Here is a 20174-nt window from a genome sequence, read left to right on the forward strand (position 1 = left end):
CTGAAGGGTACTGGGTTTGATTCTGGCCAAGGGCACATACCTCAGTTGCAGGCTACATCCAGTGCCCAGGTTGGGGAGTGTGCAGGAGGCAACCAATCAATGTGTCTTTCTCACATTGATGCACCCCCCCCTTCTCACTCTCCCTGAAAAGGAATAGAAAAAATATTCTCGGATGAAGATTAAAAAAAAAGAAAGAAAGGAAGGAAGGTGGAGAACCAGGAACAGTGAGAAAGAGTTCCAAAGAAAACAGTGTGTTTGTCAGGGAGTCGAAGCAGTAGGGAGGTTGATTGAGAGAAACGAGAGAAAGCCCATTGAATTCAACAGGCCAGGGAGACCACTGGTGAATGTAGAGAAAGAAGATTGAAACCAGATTATATGGTGCAAAGGAAAGGAGGCAGGGTAGCCAGAACCAGTGTTTGTGCCAGAACCTGGGGGGCCAAACAGGTCAGAGCGGACCCAGACTGGAAATCTGGCTCAAGGGACACCTGAGTGAGGTCACCACTTGTCAAATGCAAATGTGGCAGATAGGAATGGCAAGTAGCAGCAGTTCAGAAGTCAGAAAGGAGTATCTGGTCAGAGAGTCAGGACAGCAAAGGGTAACCAGCTAGGGAGGAAAGCCACTAAAGGGGAACGAATGTATGCAGATGTCAGCGTGGAACCCGCATTGCTGGAGCATGCCTGGCACAAATCAGACATCTGTTAGGCATTTGCTGAATGAGTGGCTGCATCACAGATAAGAACATGATGCCACTTGGAAAAAGTATGAGTTTGGAATCAGACCTTAATTCATATCGTAGCCCATTTAACTTATAAATTCCATAAACACTTATTGTATGTGCCAGGAGTACACAAGACACTAAAGATCCAAAATAAAAGACTTCAACAACTCCCAGTTGGTTGACATTGCTCTGCAGTGTGGGGAGTGCACAAGCACAGCTCTAGCCCCCAGGCTCCCAGAGGTGACCCTCTGTGCTCAGGCCTGAAGGGCAAGAGGATCAGGAGGACCAGGGGAGGGGCCAGGTGGCGATTCCAACCAGACAGAACAACAAGGTCCGATGTTTGGAGGTGGGTGAGCACAGCTCATTCCGGGAACTCTAAAAGGCTTAAGCACATCTAGAGCCTTTGGATGGGTGGGTTGGAGGGAGGAGGCTGGTGGAAGGGAGAACATGGCACAGGCTGCTGCAGTAGTGAGTGGTACCCAGCGAGGGCCTGCACTCAGCTCAGAGGAAGCGGGCACATGCAGGTCATGAGACAAGCCTGAGGGCGGGGGCGGCTTCCTACATCTCCAGACCTCTCTCCTGCCATGCCCTGCCTGCAACGCTGCGCCAGCAGGAGAAGCCTGCTTGTGCTTCTACCTTATCTACTTTTCTGTATCTGGCTCCTTGAACTTCTCAGATTATACCCTCTGCCTGAACTGGCCAAGTCCTCATTATCCTCACTAAAAACCAGCTCCTCCAGGCAGCCCTTCTGCCTCCTCCTCAGCACCCCTCTGCCAGAGCAGGACTAGCTGTCCCTCTTCTGTTCACAGCACTGTCAGTGACCCAGCTGTATTTCCTTATACCTGCTTAAAGGTGTATCTCCCCCACCAGCATATTTAAACTCCACGGGGACAAAGAGCAGCTTACTCATCTTTTTGCCCCTAGTCTCACACACAGCAGGTCCTAAGTCAGTACCTGTTGATTGAGTGAATTAGCGTGAATTCTAACAGAATCTCACTCAAGCAAAGATACCAACAGTGATACACATAAGTAGGCTCACTACCTCGCGGGGCCAGATCCAAGCCCCTGCACTCTGAAACTCAGCCTGTTTCAAATGCAGTAAGTTATGCATCGTTGGATGTGGTCTTTGAGAGAGAGGGTTCTGCCTACTCATCCTCAGGACCTTTAAACTCAGTCTCTTCCCTCTCTCTTTCCCCCTCCCTCTTGCTCTCTTCCTCTCTCCCTCCTCCCTCTCTCTCCCTTTCCCTTTTTCTCTCTCTCCCTCTCCCTCCCTCTTTCCCCCTCCCTCTCCCTCTCTCTATGACTCTAGCCTGCACTTTGGTTTTTGACTCATCCGTAGGGCAAAACTACTTATAATTTAATTCTTAGCTGAGGAAACAGAAGGCACGACAGCTTATCTCCAGTGGGAGAAACTGCCGGTGCAGAAACAACAAACACCCAGGGACAAGAAGCTTTCACATTGAAAGACCGAGACTTGGGCTTTATCCAGTGAGTGTGGGATCACATTTAACCAACATACATCCAAATACTTTAGAAATTACTTTTTCTAGCCCTGGCTGGTGTGGCTCAGTTGGTTGGAGCGTCTCCTGTACACCAGAGAGTCATGGGCTCAATTCCCAGTCAGGGCACGTACCTTGGTTGTGGGTTTGATCCCAGTTGGGGTATGTATATGAGGCAACTTATCAATGTTCTCTCACTCTTACGCTCACTCTCTCCCTTTCTAAAATCAATAAAATACATATATATGGAAGTCACTTTCTGTTCATAGATGTTGGGAGAGTATATACTTCTTGCACTTGCAAAAATATTCTTCAGTGTCAACAAAACATGAGACAACCCCAGTGAAGACACCTACTTCTGATTCTTTTTTCTTATATGTTATCTTTATTGATTTCAGAGAGAGGAAGAGATAGATAGAAACATCAATGATGAGAGAGTCATTGATTAGCTGCCTCCTGCACGGCCCCCACTGGGGATCTAGCCCACAACCCAGGCATGTGCCATGACTGGGAATCAAACCAAGATCTCCTGGATCCTAGGCCGATGCTCAACCGCTGAGCCACGCCCGGCTAGGCTACTTCTGATTCTTAAGCTTATTAATTGGACAGGAACAGGTATGTAATTTGCAGGGCTCCGTGAAAAACAAAAATGCAGAGCCCCTTCTTCAAAAATCACTAAGAATTTCAAGACAGCAACATCTGAGCATTAAACTGAGCACAAGAGCCCTCTCAGAGCAGGGTTGTGACTGCACAGGTCATACACCCATGAAGTCTGCTCTGGCATGAGTCCCCAAGTCAATCCCACTGCCTCTAATTTATCAGCAGCCATTCAAGTCCTTGGCCCTCCCTAGTTAGGAAGCAGGACCTCTCTAGCCCTGTGTGGGCTCTTAACTAGACTGCAGTCTCTAAGAGCCTTCCTTTAGGGAGTCTCATGCACTTGTTACACCTGTCCTCTTACTGTTGACATTCTGTATGTGAAAAGCTTGCTCTGTCTTTCCCTCTCTGCCCAGTGGGCCCAGGATCCACACAGAGGCTGCTGATCTAGCCTGAAGCTCAGCAGTAGGGAAAATCTTCGTGGTCTGGTTAGGAGCAATTTCCAATGACTCATGAGATCCCCACCCACCAGGGTCCCTCCCCATGTGCCAGCAACCAGTGCCATGGGCATGCTCAGAAAACCTCCCCCAGGCCTTTGCCCAGGGTCCAGAGTCTGTCCCCTACCTACACAGTCTCTGAGAACTGGAGGCCACACACAACAGAATATCCTTGTTTTCCAGGTACCGAGGCCGTAACCCCTAACACGGGGAGCTCCTGAGATCAAGAGGAGAGGAGGGCGGAGTGGGAGTTTGGGGAGACACATCCCACACTAGATTTTGTGGCCTGCAGGTGGCATGCTGCCTAAGAGAGCAGGTAGGAAATCTGGGGGCCATAAACTAAAAACAATAAAATACCGGTAATGCAGGGGGTCAGGCCCAGGGTATGTCCAGGAAGGAGCTCTGCGGAAGAGGCTGTGACAGCCACCCCAACCCCAGAAGCCATGGCCAGTGGGGATGCTGAGCCGAGGAACTGTGTGGTCTGTGGGGACCGGGCCATGGGCTATCACTTCCATGCCCTGACTTATGAGGGCTGCAAGGGTTTCTTCAGGTGAGAGTCTTCTCCCAGTAGAAACAAGCCCCCACTTCCTTCCAGGCAGCTTCCAGCCTGCCCCGAGCTGGGAGTGTGCAGATGCCTCACTCCTGTGTCCTGGAGCCTAATGCCCTGAGGCTAGCTCGCTGCTGTCACCATGCTCCACACTACAGCTGGTGTAATAATGGAGGGGAGGGCAACGTTTGTCCCAGGGACACAACCCCTTAGTCAAGAGCACCTATTCTGCTCACTTACTGCAAAGCGCCAGGCTTCCCCAGGCGACCTTGGGTCTCCACGAAGATGCTAGGTGTGTTTGTGCCTGAGCTGCCCTCATGGCCCTGTGGGCACAGCTCGGAGTAGCCTGTGTCACCAGATGCTTTCAGGCCATGTCCTCTCCGCCCCTCACCTACCACCTGTTCACTGCCATCCCCAACCCTCACCTCTGTCTCTCACAGATGGACAGTTGGCAAAAGCACAGTCTCACCTACCTTTCCACTGGGAGCTGTAAGGTCAACAAGGCCCAGAGGCACCACTGCCTGGCCTGCAGGCTGCAGAAGTGCCTGGGTGCTGGCATGAGGAAGGACGGAGTCAGCCCTTCCCATCCCAGGAACCCACAGACCACCTCTCTCTGCTTGTCCCTGTTCCCACAGAGTGCTCCCCACCTAGCAGGCCGAGTAAGCTCTTTAAAAGTCAGATAATGTTGCTATTCTGCTCATCTCTCTTTAGGGCAGTTGATGTGCCTCTCTCATATCCGTGTTTCTCTCTCCCCCCCCCCCCTCTCTTCTACTCTCCCTGAAAAGCAATGATCTCACAGTCTAGCTCCCCCATGCCACCTCTCATGACTCTGTACCCCTTGCTCAATTCATCCCAGCCACACTGGCTCTGGTGCCATCCTCAGATACACCTGGCACCCTCCTCGGGACCTCTGCACTGGCTCTGGCCATTCCCTCTCCAGGAATGCTCTTGTGAAATGGCCCTGGCTTGCTTTTCTCACCTATCTCAGGGATAGTTCCTGTCACTTAGTAGGTACTTGATAATTGTTGACTTAATTACATAATGCTCTTTCTGTGTGCCAGGTAATGAGGCTAGGTTCCAAACAGATAATGTAACTTGTGTTCACACAAGTCAGCTTGCCTAGGGTTCACTCAGTGTACAAGCTGCAGCTGAGATTCAGACTCTCCTGTCTGACTCCCAGTCCTTGCTGTTGCCATTATGTCTCATTGTGAGCCATGAAAACTGCAGAAGTCAAACAATCTTGATTTTAATTCAATCTACATCACTTAAGTATTTTGTGACCTTGGCCCTGTCACTGGAATCTCAGCCTGTTTTACATTTCTGAAAAATATGGATAAAAATACCTATGGCCCTGGCCAGTGTTGCTCAGTGGTTAGAGCATCAACCTGTGCGCCAAAGGGTCATGTTCGATTCCCAGTCAAGGGCACCTGCCTCTGTTGGGGGTTCATTCCCTGCCCCCAGTCACGTTTTCAGGAAGCAAGCAGTCAACGTGCCTCTCTCACATCCATGTTTCGCTCTCTCTCCCTCCCTCCCTTCTACTCTCCGTTAAAAGCAATGGAAAAACTATCCTCAGGTGAGAATTAACAAAAAAATTAAAAACAAAACAAAACACCAATGGGTAACAAATCCTATGTTTCAGCCCGTCAGATTTTACCTCGGAGCTTTTCAAATTGTGCTGTATAGACATAGGCGATGTCTTAGGTATCCAGAGCCCTCCCTCAACATTCCTGCAGAAGTCAGACCTCCTCGCACTGTCCCCACCACAGTGCCTTGCTCTCTGCTGTTGTCCCACAGGCTGGGGAATGTGGACAAGACCCCCCACTGGAGCCTCTAGGACTTAAGCTGTACCCAAGGAGGCCTCCAGACTCCCTTCCCATAGCCTTCGCTGTGCAAGGTGGCCAGGGTCCCAGACCAGGGGCTGGCAGAGAGAGGTGCTCTTTACTGATGTCAACAGCTTTGTCGTGTCTCTTGCCTGGGCACAGTGATCATGTCTGCAGAAGCCCTGGTGTCACGGTGAGCAAAGCAGGTCCAGCACCAAGCACAGCAAGCACCTGAGCAGCTGAGCAAGAAACAGAGCTAGCCCGGCCGGGCGCTGCTCAGCGGTTGAGCGTCGACCTAGGATCCAGGCAATCGGGGTTCGATTCCCGGTCAGGGCACATGCCGGGGTTGAGGGCTCCATCAGTGACTCTCTCATCATTGATGTTTCTCTCTCTCTCTCTCTCCCTCTCCTTTCCTCTCTCTGAAATCAATAAAGATATATTGAAAAAAAAGAAACAGAGCTAGCTTGTCCAGACCATCCTGGGGCCCACGCCCGCCACGTGGGTACCATGTTCGACCAGTTTGTGCAGTTCAGGGTGAGCACTCACAGGACTTGGGCTGGAGGATGGCCTGAGGGAGGGCTGTGTGTCATGCACCTATTCAGAGGACGGGACTCCTCTGGAACCCCAGTGAGGCAGGCTTCTCAGACCCAGACCCTTCCAAGGCTGGAGAGACCAAAAGGAGAGCCCTGGGCCTGGGCCTCACTCAGGCTCTGACCTTTGCAGCCTCCAGCCCATCTGTTCACCCACCACTGGTGCTTGCCCACCCTGGCCCGTGCTGCCTCTGCTCACACACTTCGCAGACATCAACACATTCATGGTACAGCAAATCATCAAGTTCACCAAGGACCTGCCCCTCTTCTGGTGGGTGACCTCCCCTTACCTCTCAGGAAGAAAACACTGCAGTAAATTATAACATCCCCCCAGAAGAAACAGAACAAAACAAAAAGCCACTGACCAAACTAACCCACCCCTCAGCCTTTCCGAGCACCAGGTCTTGAATTCCCAACTCTGTTTTTGTGTCTCAGTCAGAAGTGGGAGTTCCTCTCTCTGCACTTCAGGCTCGAGTCTAAAGTGCCCTGTGTCCTGTTCTCCACAGGGCCCTAACCATGGAGGACCAGATCTCCCTTCTCAAGGGAGCAGCTATCAAAATCTGTCACATCACACTCAGCACCACTTTCTGTCTCCAAACACAGAGCTTCCTCTGTGGGCCTCTTTGCTACACAACAGAAGATGGTGAGATGGTGCTAGGACAGTACAGGGCATGTGTCCTTGTGCGGTGGGTGAGGCAAGGGGACCTGAAGGCTCCTAAGCCTAGTCTCTCCCACAGTGGGGCTCCACAAAGTTTTTAGAGCTGCTCTTTTGCTTCCATGGGACACTGAGGTGACTGCGGCTCCAGAAGTCTGAGTATATGCTCATGGCTGCCATGGCCCTCTTCTCTCTTGGTGAGCATCCCCCAAAGCCCAGAAGCTTTCTCCCAACACCTCTAACTCCCAGCTCCTTGAATCCATCCATCCCAGGCCTGTTAGTCCTCCAACCTGCAGAACGTGTCTCCCCCAGCCTCCACCCCCTGGGGCGCTGTGCGGGCCCACCCCACCCCCACCTGTCCTTCCTGCTCCCTCTTACAGACTGGCCTAGGGTTACCCAGAGGGAGGAGATGGCACTGGCTCTGCAGAGCTACATCAAAGGCCAGCGGCCAGGGCCCCGGGATTGGTACGGGGACTGGGGCTTGGAGGCTGCATCAGGGAAGGAAGACATTAAGGGGACACTGAGCATGAATGCTTTTTACTGGCCTTGCCTTTGGGAACCCAGGTCCCTTGAGGGTCTGCTCCTTCCCTCCCTTCTCATATGTTCTAGCACCCAAAGCTCCTACCACTGTTTCATCTCAGTTTTTCCAGATGTTTTATTCAGAAGAGATGCAAAGAGGTTGCTCACAGACTCTGTATCACAGCATTCCTGAGACTGGTGACACCCACACCTCACCATCCAGCCTCTCCAGATGCGCAGCCTTCCATGAAGGCCACTCACTCTCCCACCTTTCCCTCTGAGCAGAGCCCGCCCTTCCATTTTTCATCCCCCTCGGAATCATGCTCATTCACAGCCTCACGGCCAACACGCCTGGCTCAGCAGTCCCCTCCCCAGGCCCAAAGGTGCGCTCCCTTCCCTCCCGGCTGGAAGAGGGGTGCCTTAGGCCACAGCACACACCCCTGCTGGAACCACTCTGGAAGGCTAGATCTTCAGATTCCACACAGCTGAAGTTCTCACCAAGTCTGGGGCTTTCTTCATTAGGGACCCTCAGAGCTCTGGGTTCAAAAATGGCATGGTGAGAAGACAGTGTCAGCCAAAGGCCCTTGGGGACCTCTGGAACCTCTACTAAGTCTGTCATGGTTTCCTCTGGTGTTCAGACCTAGCTTCACTGAGGGGCTGTTTGGGGAATCGGGCCTCAGGACAGGACTCGGCTGCTATATTTCCCTTCTTTCCCCAGTGACCCCACTACCTCCACCTCCAAAGATTTCTGTATGCGAAGCTGCTAGGCCTGCTGACTGAGCTCTGGAGCATTAACAATGCGTACGGACCCCAAATCCAGCACATCCAGGGGCTGTCTGCCATGATGCCTCTGCTCCAGGAGATCTGCAGCTGAGCCAGCGCGCCTGCCCCGGCCCCCTGGACACACTGGACTGGAAAGGGCAAGCGCTGGAACCAGAGGCTGGGACCAGAAGGGAGCCATGTGGTTTTAATGAAAGCCTAAAGCACTAACTGCCTCTTCATGCAGTCGTGGGGGAGCGGGGGTGGCCACGGTGGTAAAAGTGTTCTCTGGAAGCACAGAAGGTGGGGAAGAAGGAAGCTCCTTCTGGGAATGGGTGGCCCCACTTTCTGAGGTCGAGATTCTTTCCCAGCCTTGGAAGGCTCTGGGATGGAAAACAGGATGGGTGCTCGTTCCATGTAGACTTTCCTGCTCTGAAGAGGAACAGGTGAGGAGCTTTAATCCACAGGGAGGTGAAGGGGGGCCATGAGGGAGACAACTCAGCCAGGCAGACCCCTAACCCTTCTTCCTCAGTCCAGAGCCACAGCACAGACAGATGACGCGCTGGCGGCGGAGGCGGGCCCTCAAGCCACCGACTCATCAGCGCCCTGTGGCAGCTCCAGTTCTGAGGAGGGCGTGATCCTGTCCCCCACTCTGCTCCTCAGGCCCAGAGGTCACCCAGCAAGGTGGGTTCTGGAGAGGGGCCTAGTCTCTGGCCCTGGGCACCTGACTCAGAGCTTGCAGCTGCTGGAGGGGCTCCGGAACCTCAGCCCACAGTGATGCTGAAGCCACAGTGGAATCTGTTGCGCCAGTGGTTGAGGAAGGCCCCGAGGGCGAGGGTGACGGGCAGCGGGGGCACCTTCTTTTCCAGCACTGCACCCACACACCAGTTACTGTCCACCCAGCCTGTGGGGAGGAGAACAACTTGGTTACTTAGCTGGACTTGGAGAAAGGGGTCAGGAGAAGTACGGCGGAGCTTCCCACCCTCTGCCCACCCCCCAATCTCAATCATCCTCACCTCTAAACACCATGTTGGCCTGGGCCAGGGTCAGGTGGTAACCAAAGGAGAAGGTTGTGTCTTGTAGCCTTGTGTTTGCCTCAAACTCCACTCCAACCTGAACCTGAGGACCATGGGCAAGGATGAGAGAGGGGTCTGTCTCTGTGAAGACTGCAGGGGTCCTGACGGAGGTCAGCAGGATGAAGGCATGCATGAAATGTATGTGAAATGCGGGCAGGAAGAACAGTATGTCAGCAGTATGGAGCTCCAGGGTGGGCAAAAGTTCAGGACTGACATGCTGGGTGGGGGATGGGATCAGTCATCTCACCTGTTCATTCGCTCTGTGATAATAACTTGCATGGGCCCCACCTGATCCCACATTCAACGTAGCTACCCAGTGTACAGCTGTGAAAATCAAGGGCAGGAGGACAGGAGCATCACAGGCCAGGAAACCCAGCCGAGCCCAGAATTTCCCCTCCCCATCATACCCCTCTCACCCCGTACCCGAATACTTCCCCGCCAGTGTCAAGATGGCCCCCTCTTCGCCTGGCCGCCGGTGATAAACCAACTCTCCTCCCAACACCAACCGATGAGTGAGGCTCTGCAGGAAGTGAGCGACCACGATCACTGGGAGTAGGAGACACAGAGTCAGGCCTGGAGACAACACGCAGGCCTGCCTCTTCCCCCTAGAAGCCCCACCCCAGCCTGCCTGCGTGCTTTCTTCTCTTAATCCCTGAAATGTACAGATGATGAAAAGGCATAGCCAACATCAGCAGTAGGCAGCCAAGATAGAAAGAACCCTGTCCCAATTTCTCACCCGATTCCCCAATCAAGTCAGGATTTCCGAGGGTCAGAGTGGCTGTGTAGTCATCTCCCCGGTACTCGCCATCAAATTGCCATGTCAGGAACTTGGACTGCTGTGTCTGGGTAGTGAGAGAGGGAAATAAGAGCTCCCTCTCTCTCTGCCATCACCGTTCCCTCTGCTCCTCCCCCTGGAGCCTCCAGAGCAGGACATTCATGGAGGAAAGAAACCCTTGGATGGAGGCAGGAATCATGGGTCACCTGGAAGACGGCCTTGGCTCGGAGCCGTTCTGCCAAGAGGAGCAGGACCTGGGCGTTAAGGCTGCCACTGCTGTCCAAGTCCCCTACCACAGTGGGGAAAACCTGTTGAAGAGCTAGACAGTCAGACTAAGCTGGGCTAAGGTTCCACTCTGCATAAATCCAAACACCATGTGCTTTCTTTCACAGCACCCAGCGCCCCCTAGTGGAGCACAAAGAAAAACTCCAGCTCAATCACACAGAAAGTGTCGGTACCCTCCACCATTCAGAAGAAACCCAGAGAAGCTAGTAGGTGCCCTGCCCATTCTTCCCCATAACATACACATTTCCTCCTCCTATAGGTGGCTTTTCAGGGAGATGACCCAGGTGTGTGGAGCCCTCACCTCAGTGGGGCTAAGTTGCCAGTCCCCTGCGTAGGCTGCATGGAGGTGATAGCCGGGCAGGCCAAGAGCACTCATGTGCACGGTGTGAGCCACCTGAGGGAAGAGAAGCCAGTGGAGGAGAGCATTCTTGCTGCATCGATCCCCCATCTCACCCTGCATCCTCTCCCCATCCAGGCCTTTTAAGAATACCAAATATTCCAACATATACAGCGGGCCACCTGATTAAAGGCAACAAGTCCCACAAGCAAAGGAGTTAAGGAGCCCCGCTTCCTCCCTCCTCTATCACATGGGGCCTGGCCAAGGCAGGGGTACAAAGGACAGAAGAGAGAATGGGGGACAGGCAGGAGGAACAGTGAGGAGGGAATCAAGAAGTGGGAGCACCTGGAAATGGCTGCTCAGAACCTTGTTGACAACCAGCTTCACACCCTCCATCTGTCCTGGGAATACATCTGAAGGTGGGGAGGGGAGGGAAGGGAAGGAATAAGCAGACAAGGAACCCCTGCTCCAAGAAGTAGACCCCACCCGTCCCACAGAAAGCGCTTTGGAGGAAACAGCCTCCTTTCAGGTCCACTCCATTCGGGCACCTGGCCCTTCCTGAGGATGGAAGCCCCATCTGTGATCTCCCCTTTTGTGCTCGCACCTCTGCACACCCAGCATTCAAGACCACCCCCCTCCTCTAAACCTTCAGCCTGAGACACCCAAATGCCAAGTTCTCACCTTTGCACAGGCGGTGCAGCTCATCGAAGCTCCCGGGGTTGGGCAGAGGTTCCTCTCGACGGGGGCTCCGGCGGGGCAAAGCCCCCATCGGTGCCAGGCCCAACGTGTTCCCCATTTGAGTCCAGGAGGCGGGGAGGGGCCGGGGCAGGCCCAGGGAAGATGCTATTCCTCCCTCTACCCCCCACGGGCCGCACCCCCCATCAGCCGACTCCCCAGCCCCCGAAACTCCCACATGGTCCGACACTAGCCCTGGAACGAGAAGAGTGTGGGGAGAGGGCACCGATGGGGAGACTGAATCCCGGACGCAGCCCCATCCCGTCTTTGCTCCCCCACCCCACCTGTCACCCCGTCCCTTCCCCCGCTGTCTAACCCGAGCCCCATCACAGACCTCACCCAGCTTTCTAGTCTTCATGCTCCTCATCCCTAGGCCCCGAGCGAGGCGTGCAGCGCTGCAGTCGCCCTTACCGTCTCAGACCCTCATGCCGCCCCTTCCCCCCCGCACACCGCGGTCATCTTGATGGGGGCAGCCATCTTGAGTGATGGCAGAGCTGCGGCTTCACGCTGCTTTCTCTGCGTGGTCATGAGCGCCATCTTGGAACCGGGCAAAAAAAGCTTTTAAAGACCCGACCCTCCCTGGATTGGGCCCCGCCCAATCTATTAAAAATAGCGGCTTCGGTCTCCCAGGGGCCAATGGGAGAGGAGGAAGCGGCGGAGTGGCAGGCCCCGCGCGGAGACGGCCCGGGCGCGGCGGAGGCGGCGGGGCCGAGGGCGGTCCCGAGGCTGGTCGCGGGCCGGCCTCGGTCGGGGGCTCTCCGAGGTCGGCAGCCTGGGGGCGCGCAGGCTCCGGCGGGAGCCCCTTGGCGCTCGGGCCGCTGGAGCTCCCGCCGCCATACAGCTCGGAGACGCCTTTGGAGGAGCGCGGCGGAGGGAGCGATGGGCTGACCTTCCGAGCCCGACTCCGCCCTCGGCGCCCCCCGGGAAGCCGCGCTCCCCCGGCCTCGCCCGCACGGCCGTCCCGGCGCCGCGCCCGCCCCGCGCCGCTGCCCCGCCGGAGCTCGGCCTCGCGGGAGGGGCCGGCGCGAGCGCTCGGGGCGGCGGTGCGGGGCTGCGTCCGCAGCTGACCCTCCGCCCTGCTCCCCGCGGAGCTGGCGTCGGAGCCCGGCGTGTGCGCCCCCGGCGCGCTCCGGGCGGGGGGAGCCCGGCGTGTGCGCCCCCGGCGCGCTCCGGGGCGTGGGGAGCCGGGCGTGTGCGCTCCGGGGCGTGGGGAGCCGGGCGTGTGCGCCCCCGGCGCGCTCCGGGGCGGGGGGAGCCGGGCGTGTGCGCCCCCGGCGCGCTCCGGGGCGGGGGGAGCCGGGCGTGTGCGCTCCGGGGCGTGGGGAGCCGGGCGTGTGCGCCCCCGGCGCGCTCCGGGCGGGGGGAGCCCGGCGTGTGCGCCCCCGGCGCGCTCCGGGGCGGGGGGAGCCCGGCGTGTGCGCTCCGGGGCGTGGGGAGCCCGGCGTGTGCGCCCCCGGCGCGCTCCGGGGCGGGGGGAGCCCGGCGTGTGCGCTCCGGGGCGGGGGGAGCCCGGCGTGTGCGCCCCCGGCGCGCTCCGGGCGGGGGGAGCGGGGAGGCCCCGCACGCGGCGCGCTGGGGAGAGAAGGCTGGAGGAAGTCGCGGGCTCCGGTCGCCTCCCTCACTAGCCTCGCGTCTCCGCCCCCGTCTCTCAGGAACGTCCTACTGGGAAAGATGCCAGTGCTTCTGATCTCCGTTCCGCTGACCCACCCAAATGCCTAGGGCTGGGGCATGAACCGCTGTGGCCCCTGTGGGCTCATATCGCCTGGCTACCGCCCAGAGCTGATAAGGGGATCCAGTGACCAGGACCCTCCACCTTTGTCCTTTAACCACCTCTTCCTACCGTAGCCTTCCGACGGGGTGGAGAGGGCAGAGGCTGCTTTCTGATTTTGTTTGGGGTTAGGGTGTGACGGTCAGCACACAGGAGGTCATTATGGGCTCTCATGTTTTCAGCCTTGTCTCCTAATACATTAACTCAAAAAGGGACGGAATCCATCACCTGCCCTCTGACCCTCACCCCTGTCTCTATTTTCAACTCATCCTTTCTTCTGTTTCCCAAAACCTCTGCCAAGTTGTAGTGAAGGGGGTAGGGTTGGGAGGTGAAATCCGCCCATAATGGGACAGAGTTATTGAGGGCTGAGGTTGATATGTCAGAATTTCCAGAGAAAGACTAGCACTCCTGCTTCCTGCAGCACCCAGAGCTAGGGGCTGCTGCCCCAGGCCCCAAAAGAATGAGCCTCCAGTGGGCCTAAAGGGAACCCCTTGGCCTCCACTAAGTCCTGCCTGCCTGCCTCCCACCCTCACTGTGCCCTACATGTACTTGCCCTCCCCCCCCATTTCTCCAACTTGTTTACTCCAACATGGCCCCTGTCCAAACACCCCTCCACAGTCCTTGTCGCCTGACGGGGTGGGGAAGCAGGCAGGTATATAGCCCTTGCCTCTCCAGCCAGGCCAGGCACAGACTACAGGGACAGAGGCACTGACCAGGTAAGAGCAGCAGTTGTGGGAGCACCCAAAGAGGACCAGGTTTTAATTGTGGGGAGAGAAGGGACCAGGTTGGCGTGGGCACCTAGGGAGGGGTTGAAGCCGTTCAGCTTCAGTGTCTTCCCCACATCCATCTGTTCCCAGGCCACCACCCCACTGTTACCACCATGAAGCTGCTTGTAGTGACGGTGCTGCTCCTCACCATCTGTAGACTCGAAGGTGGGTGGAATATGGAGTGGGGTCCCAAGGAGAAGGTGCCAGGGGTCCTGGCTGCCCATCTGTCAGTTCTGTGCCCAGATCTGGCAACCACAGGGCTCAAAAAGAAGACTGTTCCCTCCCTAAAGCCCAGAAAGCCTGTCCAAAGGCCTGGAGTAGGAGACCTGTTTGGGGCTGGGTACTGGCAGTGGTGTAGTCGGAGGCCAGGACTCATTGTTGGGGACCAGCTGAGAATAGGTGTGTGTGTTTCCGTGTGTGTGCAGGAGCCTTGGTCCGGAGACAGACAGAGGAGATAGATCTGCAGAGCCTGATCTCTCAGTTCTGGGAGACTGTGACTGATTATGGCAGCGACCTGGTGAAGGTCAAGGGCCCCGAGGTCTAGGCCCAGGCCAAGTAAGTTTCAGCAAGGGGGGTTCAGGGCCCACAGAAAACTGAGCTTGGGGTGGGGAGAATGAATTTTGAATTGTAGAACAATTGCCTCATCCCCCTGTGCCCGTGTGGGCCACAGCAGCTGGGCTATGGATTTGTCTCCAGGGTGTATTACTCTGCCCAGCAGAGGGCTTGCCTCTCCTCCTACGAGGGGACTTGGGTCTCACCTCCCACCACCACCAAGGCCCTGCCAGTGCCTTTGGTCCCTCACACTGACCTTTAACCCTCATATGTCTAGGGGGTACTTGGAGGAGACAAAGAAGCTGGTGAAGAAGGCTAGAAGTGATCTGATGAGCTTCCTCGATTACTCTGTGGCATTCCAATCACCGCCAGACGCCCATCCATTGCCAGCTGGCCCCTAGAACACCCTCTGGCCAGGCCTCCAACCCTTCTCCCTCCCCACTCCTTCATTCTACAATAAATAGTAAAGGAGTCCATGGTGAGCTTTTCTGAGGATGGGAGGAGAAAGAAGTCCAGCAGGAGGAGGCTTTGGGTGTGAAAAGGGTGGAGAAAGGGCCCAAGAGACAAATGTTGGAAATGACAGCATTGGGTGCCAAGGAGTCTTCTCCAGGCCTGGGACCAGCTCTGATGGAGAGGAGGAGCCTTTGCATGGACGCAGAACTGTGAAAAGGCACGAAATTGATGAACTGAATCCCTGCCCTGTGCAGGTCACAGGAAATTAGGGCTCCCTCAGGATGTCCTCTCAATCATTCTATGAAGACAAAGCCTCCAAAAACTGAACCCAGAGGCGTCACCCAAGTCCCTCCCTTCCCTTCCGAGCCAGGGGAACATTGCTCACCCCCATTCCATGGTCTACAGTAAAAAGTGGGACGCACTTTCTCCAAACCACTCTCACCTGGACCCCTACCTAGAACACCTTTCCACACCCCTCCCCACTTTTATCTGGGTGCTGTCATAGCACTGGCCTGGTGGCCATCTGAGAGCCTGGAACCAGCCAACATGACAGCCAGTTCAAAGCCCTACAGGCCTCCAACTCGCTGGGCATGTGGGACTGGAGCTACTGGGAGCCACAATGCCTGGGTTCAATCAAAACAGAAAGGAAAGCGGGCTGGGTAGATGTGTGAGGCTCACGATCCCAAAATTAGGGCAAGGAAAACATTTTCCAGTAACTTATTCCCACTTTACTTCTAAAATAGTTGCCTCCCTTCCCTGACTCACTTCTCATATCCCATCTGAAATCGCCTTCAGACAAGACTGCAGTCTCCTGCATAATGAGTGACCTTGGGTCTGGCCTTCACGGCCCTCACCCCTCATGACCACCTTCCTCCCCTTCTTTCCCAGGATCTGTGGTTTTCTTGTGTGCTAAAGCATACAGGGACAGATCTCAGTCTGTTACTTGCAGAATGGTCTTGGACAGGTTAAACTTCAAAGAGCCCAAATCCTCACAGTGAGCAAATGGGACAAGGAGCTGGAAAAACATATTGACAAGTGTGAGTCACTGTGAGAGCAAAGTACTGCCCAGCATGGTGGCTGGGGGATGAACCAAGACCCATCTGAGAAGGCTTCTGGGTCCGATGCAGGACTGGCCACATCGGATGGGGGCCAAAGACTTCCAGCCCTGGCCAATGTGGCTCGGTTGGAGTGTAGTCCCATATGCCAGAAGGCAGAGGATTCAATTCCTAGTCAGGGCACATACCCAGGTCGCAGATTCTATCTCTGGGGTCAGGGCACATGCAAAAGGCATCCAATCGATGTTTCTCTTTCTCTCTCTAAAAAGAAAGAAAGAAGCCCTGGCCCGTGTTCTCAGTGGTTAGTGTCGGCCTGCACACTGAAGGGTTGCTGATTCAATTCCCAGTGGGTTGCAGGCTTGATTCCCGGGGTTGGGGCACATGTGGAAGGCAACTGATTGATGTTTCTCTTCCTCTCTCTCTCTAAAAAGCAAGCAAGCAAACAAAAAACTTCCAGGGAATCCCATCTCCTGCTGGAAATGACAGGTGCTGATGACTGGAGTTCCTTCTCTGCCCACCCATGTGCTCAAGGAGCTTGCCTCCCATCTGGACCTGACTTGTCCCCTGTGTCTTGCCCACATCCAATCCCTCCCTGGCCCGCTAAGGTCTGTCTGGTCCTGGGACCCACTGAAAACTCACTGTTCCCATACAGCCTTCCTTTAGGAGTGTCACAGGGGCCTTCATCACACTGTCCCTCCTGCATCCCTGACTTTTTGGCCAGGCTAATGCCCATGGACACTGAGCTGCCCCACACGACTCCCAGACTCCCACTGTGATAGATTGGAGGTTGGGCAGCCAGGTTTTCCCACAATCCAGAAGTCATTTCTCAGGTTCAAATGTCTCTGAATGTGCCCAGAGTCCCAACAGAAGTCCCTGCTCCAGGCCCATGCTAGAGACCCTGGGGAGTCAGGTCTCATCCATCCCCCTCACAGGTAGCATTCACCCCTCAACCAAGCAAAACAGCCTGGTGTTTGACACTGTGAGCTCTGTAGGTCAGGAATGGAAATCTGTCTTACTCCCAATGGCATCTTCAGTATCCAGTCTAGTGCCTTGCAGAGCTAAGGATGATGAAGGAATGAGTGAGTGAGCGGAGTCCAGTCTGTGGCGGCTTTATTGGTGCTACCCCCTTCCCATTTTTCAGTGAATGTTGGGAGTAGGGAGGAGAAGGGTGCTGTCACGGGGAGACTAGAATACGAACATTAATGAGTAGGATCTGAGCATAAGCCTTTGGCAGGAAGGAGGAACCAGTGGGTCCATTCATGGGGGCACAGCATCATTACAGGCGTTGGTCTGTGGGCATTAATGGCAGGAGGCGTATGTGGTGCCAACCACGGAACTGGGCAGGGAACCGGAAGCAGGAGGAGGGTGTGACCAAGGGCATCTGTCCTACGGTTACTCTGTTGGTTTCTGATGCTTCAAGGTCTCATAAGTCTCCTGGTTCCGGGGGCTCAGGCCCTGGAGGTGGAGGTCAGAAGACAGTGAGGAGCTTGAGGCCATCCCAGGGCTCCCACCCCCCCACACCCCCATAGACCCTGCCCTTCCAAAGGTCACTCAAAATCCACCCTCTTCTGCTGACTTCCTGGGATTGGGGGTGGGCGGGGCAGGCTCACTCACCGTATAAATGCCATCTGACTTCTGTGGAGGCAAAGGAGCAAGTTGTCAGAGACCCACACCTCCTTCAGGGCCTCCCAGCATCTTCTTTTGCACCCAGGGACATATCAGCCAGGGGTGGTGACTAGTCACCTGTGACTTGGCTGGGTGGCAGGGTGGGTAGGGTGAGGTGGAAAGCGGGTCTCTGAAGCTTATACAGGTCAGCACCTGAGCCTCATCCCCTCCCAGGGGCTGCAAACCTCAAGGCTATAGCCCCAGAAGGGCTGAGTCTGCAAAATTCTTGACACCCAGGTGTGTGTGTAGGGGGTCCATACCTGATACGCTACAGCTGCCTTTCGCACCTGGATCTGGAGTAGAGGAGAGGTCACTAGTAAAAGCAAGGTTAGTGGTCCATCCCCCTTCTCTCCAAACTTCATGGGTTTCTCCTCAAAGCTACGCTGACACCACTGTTCCCCGTCCTCCCGCCTGCCCCTGCCCTCTTCCCTCCCCACACCTGCCCAGCCTCACCTTGAGTCGACAGTAGAGCAGGGTTAGGATAATCCCGTACAGAAACAGGATTGAATCCAGGATGTAGCAGATCTGAGGATCTCCCAGGGCCTCTGAGGGGAGAGAGGGTGCCCATGGGGACAGGGCGTCAGGGAAGGGGAGGGCCTCTGGGAGGTAGGACAGGCCTGAGGTGGCTCTCCGGGGAAGAAAGTTTACCTTCCTCTCTGATCCCATTCTCTCACCTCGCCCTTTCTCTCAGCCTCGCCTAGCTAGAGGCAGGACTGGGAGCTGCCAGTGGTGGGGTGCTGGAACTCAACGCACTAGTGTTGAGGACTCCCTCCTTCTAGCACTGTGGGTTCCTCAGGCTCCACTGAGCACTTCATAGCCCTCAAGGGACTCATCTGAGTTCACTGGGCAAAGACCAAAACCTCAGCCTGGAGGGTAGGGTGAGGGGAAGGCAGTGACAAATTTCAGTGAAGAAACCACAGGAGTGTCTCTGCTCAGTCCTGTGACCTGTGGCTGCGAGCTGGACAGGAAGGATGTGAGCTGGGGAAGGGAGGGAAGGCAATTACTCTATTATTGGTCATCTAGCCTCAGCGGCATGGCATTCTGCCCCACTGGACACTTAAGATACGTAAAAACAAGGTGTCTGCTTTCCTGGGCCTTACGGGTGCCCAGGGCTCTGCACACAGGGCTCCAGGGAAGGATCACAGCTGTGCAATTCCACCTGGGGTCTCTGTGGTGTCTCTGTGGGACTCTACCCTGTTCCTCACACCCTGGGCCACTGAGAGGAAGTTTGTGCAATTAAACAAATTAAATAGTGTCTGAGCTCCTATCTGCGCCATCCGCCCTGGCCCCTATCACGTGGGCTCCAGGGCGAATGGCTTTTTATTCTGCGTCAGTCTTTCACACTTGATGTTGCATAAATCTCAAAACTACCCTGTGTGGGAAATGTCGCCGCCATCTTACGGATGACGAAAGGAGGCTCAAGGAAACTAAGTAACTCGTTCAGGGCCATGGAGTTAGGTGACAGCTGGAAGGCAGATCCAGGATTTCTGCCTTCGAAGTGTGTGCAGTGTGTGTGCTCTTTCTTCATGCCTCGGGCCGGCTCCCTCATCTCATGGCTGCTCTCTGATCCTTCCGCCTTCACAGCTGGGCTGGCGCAACCTCCCATCCATCTTTCAATTTCCCCAATTTCCCTTCAGTTTCACTCACCCCGTCCTCCCCAAACCCCAGCTGCAACCATCCGTCTTGTAAACATTCAGACAACCCTGAGAGCAAGAGGTGAGAGATCATAAACCAATTGCTGCAACCTTCCCATTTCTGCCTCAGTTTCCACAAAGATGTTCAGGTCTCTAGAACTGGGCAGTGCATGCTGCCCACCCTCCTGTCGGTGGCTGGCAGGAGGTGAATTTAATGACGATGTACAGAAGCAGCAATCACGTCTGCTTGACTGCCCTGCCTCACTCCCAAGCACAAGGACAGACCCCTGCCTACCTAAAGCAACTTTATAAATATCACTTAGCCAGCTAGAGGTCAGCTCCCAGTGGACAATGCCAAACGCACCCACAAGAAGCAGCCTTTCCCAGACCAGCTTATGTCACACACTCCCCTCCCTGCCAGCTGGAGCCTTGGGTACGTATCAATCCTAAAAAAGTAACACAGGGACAAGGAAGGAGGAAACTGACTCCTGTGCCCACACAGGCCCAGCCTCAGGGTCTCTGTGCCCAGCTGCCTGCTGCTGATATCCCCCCTAGGCCCATGCTGCCCCACCCACACATGCCCTTGACTCCCACCTGGAAGCCCAGCTCACTGTTCCTCACCAAGCCCTCTCACCTGCTTGTTCAACCAAAAGAAGTAAGAGCAGGACCACTGCTGGAATCATCTTGGGCAGGGCTGAGGGGCGGCAAGCGGGGATCGAAGCTCTGAGAGCAGGGCGGGCGTAGCTGTGCTGGGTGAGCAGCTCCCTGACCACAGAGTTCCCCCCTTCCTGCCACGCCTCCCCCAGCTCTGGCCCCTTCCCCTTCCTGCACTAGAGACCAGGCGGCTCCCGGAAGGGCCAACTAAGGGAGCTG

General features: G+C 55.7%; 3 protein-coding genes and 1 long non-coding RNA gene across 5 annotated transcripts; 2 read left to right on the forward strand and 2 right to left on the reverse strand.

Annotated features, from left to right (window-relative positions):
• Positions 1-3752: 3752 nt before the first annotated feature.
• On the forward strand, positions 3753-8314 carry NR1I3 (nuclear receptor subfamily 1 group I member 3; the record flags this gene model as incomplete). The annotated part of the gene is given in 7 exon segments (XM_081121917.1): positions 3753-3859; positions 4215-4530; positions 6400-6443; positions 6445-6537; positions 6773-6928; positions 7312-7384; positions 8186-8314. Coding segments are annotated over 7 exon segments (918 nt in total).
• TOMM40L (translocase of outer mitochondrial membrane 40 like) lies at positions 7555-11999 on the reverse strand. Of its 2 annotated transcripts, none has more exons than XM_081122309.1 (10): positions 11819-11999; positions 11354-11602; positions 11018-11085; positions 10637-10729; positions 10257-10358; positions 10012-10117; positions 9699-9821; positions 9523-9599; positions 9216-9318; positions 7555-9103 (listed from the first exon to the last, which is right to left on the reverse strand). In XM_081122309.1, exons 2-10 carry the CDS (start codon positions 11466-11468, stop codon positions 8964-8966), a joined length of 927 nt encoding a protein of 308 aa, XP_080978435.1. In that variant the 5' UTR covers positions 11469-11602; positions 11819-11999; the 3' UTR covers positions 7555-8963. The 2 variants fall into 2 exon arrangements, with proteins under 2 accessions (XP_080978435.1, XP_080978434.1); XM_081122308.1 differs by having other exon boundaries at positions 7556-9103; positions 11742-11897.
• Positions 12000-12995: 996 nt separating this feature from the next.
• LOC308549036 lies at positions 12996-14969 on the forward strand. The gene is made up of 4 exons (XR_013997701.1): positions 12996-13891; positions 14033-14107; positions 14368-14497; positions 14772-14969. It is a non-coding gene; the product is annotated as an uncharacterized lncRNA (long non-coding RNA).
• Positions 14970-17094: 2125 nt separating this feature from the next.
• FCER1G (Fc epsilon receptor Ig) lies at positions 17095-20105 on the reverse strand. Its single transcript, XM_081120706.1, has 5 exons — positions 19936-20105; positions 18121-18212; positions 17928-17960; positions 17617-17637; positions 17095-17457 (listed from the first exon to the last, which is right to left on the reverse strand). The coding sequence occupies exons 1-5, from the start codon at positions 19982-19984 to the stop codon at positions 17395-17397; spliced, it is 258 nt and encodes an 85-aa protein (XP_080976832.1). The 5' UTR covers positions 19985-20105; the 3' UTR covers positions 17095-17394.
• Positions 20106-20174: the final 69 nt, after the last annotated feature.

Source organism: Miniopterus schreibersii, assembly GCF_964146895.1.
Source record: "Miniopterus schreibersii genome assembly, chromosome: 19".
In the NCBI taxonomy this organism is placed as follows: domain Eukaryota; kingdom Metazoa; phylum Chordata; class Mammalia; order Chiroptera; family Miniopteridae; genus Miniopterus; species Miniopterus schreibersii.